At 36.9% G+C, this 1,920-nt stretch overlaps 1 protein-coding gene across 1 annotated transcript in view; it reads left to right on the top strand.

Moving 5' to 3' along the window:
- SDK1 (sidekick cell adhesion molecule 1) overlaps window positions 1–1,920 on the top strand; it is a 595,735-nt gene that overhangs the window by 212,457 nt on the left and 381,358 nt on the right. The window contains exon 5 of the mRNA XM_012638907.1: window positions 1,349–1,482. Coding sequence (XP_012494361.1) covers window positions 1,349–1,482 — 134 coding nt within the window. The remainder of the gene's footprint in view (window positions 1–1,348; window positions 1,483–1,920) is intronic.

Raw genomic sequence — 1,920 nt, 5'->3', positions numbered from 1 at the left:
GCTCTCCACAAGGTAGCAGGAAGAAAAAGGCAGTTATTATACTAAAATTCCTCATGAGAGTTTATTCATTTTGCATGTTTTTAATGTTACCAGAATAAAGATTTCAGATTATGTGAATCTAGAAGAGCTCTGACTACCTGGGATTAAAAAAACAAACACACTAAACTATTCCCTGTTGTGTAGAGTAACACAGTTGTGATGGGTAACCCAGTTCACTCTAGAGTCTCAAGATGTTTCTAGTATTTTTGGAAACTAGAGCACAGATTAAATGATATTTTGGTTCTCAAAATGCATCTTACCTTCTATGCACTATTCAAGATCCAGAGGATAGTTTACTCACATTTGTAATTTTTTAAAACAAATTCTGTCTCCCCCCTCCTTTAACTAGCAAAAGGAATACAGAACCATAACATGAGCAAAGGATGCTATAGGCACCCATTTTAATTAAAAATTGTGTGTATTTATTAAAGTTGTATCTTTATTATTTTTCTTCTTTTAAAATAAGTAATACAAGGAGAGTCTTTATATGATATGATTGGAAGAGTATTAATCTACATGTGAGAAGATCTAGGTCCTCTGAGATTAAGTTGCTCTGTTACCTTGATCAAGAAACTTGATCAGGGGCTCACGGAAAGGGTGAGTGGGTCAGCCGTGTCTCAGAGGTTCCTTTCACACTAGAATTGGGATGTATGAGAAGGATCTGGGCCTAATCAAGTAGACTGTTTACTTTTTTGCACTCCTAGGATGTGGCCTGGAGTAAATGACTGTGGGAGAATTTACATCACAGGGGATCAGCACTATGCCCATCAGCAACTTTCCTTCTACTCACTAGTGTAGAAACAGACATTCAGAAGCGCTAGTGGCTCCCCTAAGATGGAGAAAATCAACACAAATTCCTTTGCCCTGGGTCAAGGTTTTGGTGGTCTAGACTTCTGTTTGAAAGGTTTGTGATCACTGTATGATCAAACAGCCTTGAAAGAAAAATGACAGCTCCTCTGGGATTTATTCTAACTGGTCTTGTTATGAATTCTCAGGGGAACCTCTGAATTTTAACAAATTCTGGATGTATTTGTCCCAAAACATTGTCTTCTTCACAGTCAAGAGTTGGTGGTGCAGATGTGGAGCACCTGGGACATTCACACGCTCTGGTGGGATTGTGTCAGCCGGGTCAGAGGAGGCTCAGCCATGGTCATAGTCTTAAAGTTGGCCTGTGTATTGGTTTTGCCCTTTTAGCTCTTTTTGTAAACTCTAGACATTCCTTTGTAGTTGGCCTAATAATTAGTTTTGCCTTACATGTAAGAAGTTCCCTGGAGTGGCTTTGACATTGTCCTCTACTTCGTTGAAACAGAGCCATCACATTGGAGAATCAACTGGTGATCCTTGCAACGACAGCAGGTGACGCTGGGGCTTACTACGTGCAGGCTGTTAATGAGAAGAACGGAGAAAACAAGACAAGCCCGTTCATTTATTTGAGCATAGCAAGTGAGTTTTGAAATCCCAAATGATAATTCCGAAAATAATAAAATCTTGCTTTAATTAATAACCATTGTCTGGTGGGACATTTTGCAATAAATCTTATCTCTAGTATGGTAATTGTGGTTGAATATTGATCTAATGCCAATAGTTTGGAGAGCTTTAGAGCTGCTGCTTCCTTTGAAATGATGGGCATAAATGTGAACCTAAACAATATTTGTGAATGCAAGATCTTTTTGTAAATTGAAAAAAATTTTTTGCTTTTATATACTGTTAAAGTATATTATTTTTAACAACAAAAAAATCTTTTGACTTATATGAATTGTATCCATGAACCTTATCTGAGACTACATCAGGTGCAGGTTATGTTCTTTTAATCTAAGAATAAAATCCTTGAGAAAATATATATATTAAGTTGTATGAAAATTGAAAGTACTTAAGCATAAT

This window comes from Propithecus coquereli, unplaced genomic scaffold, assembly GCF_000956105.1.
Source record: "Propithecus coquereli isolate 6110/MARCELLA unplaced genomic scaffold, Pcoq_1.0 Scaffold137, whole genome shotgun sequence".
NCBI lineage: Eukaryota > Metazoa > Chordata > Mammalia > Primates > Indriidae > Propithecus > Propithecus coquereli.
This window is presented reverse-complemented; position numbering and strand designations above follow the sequence as displayed.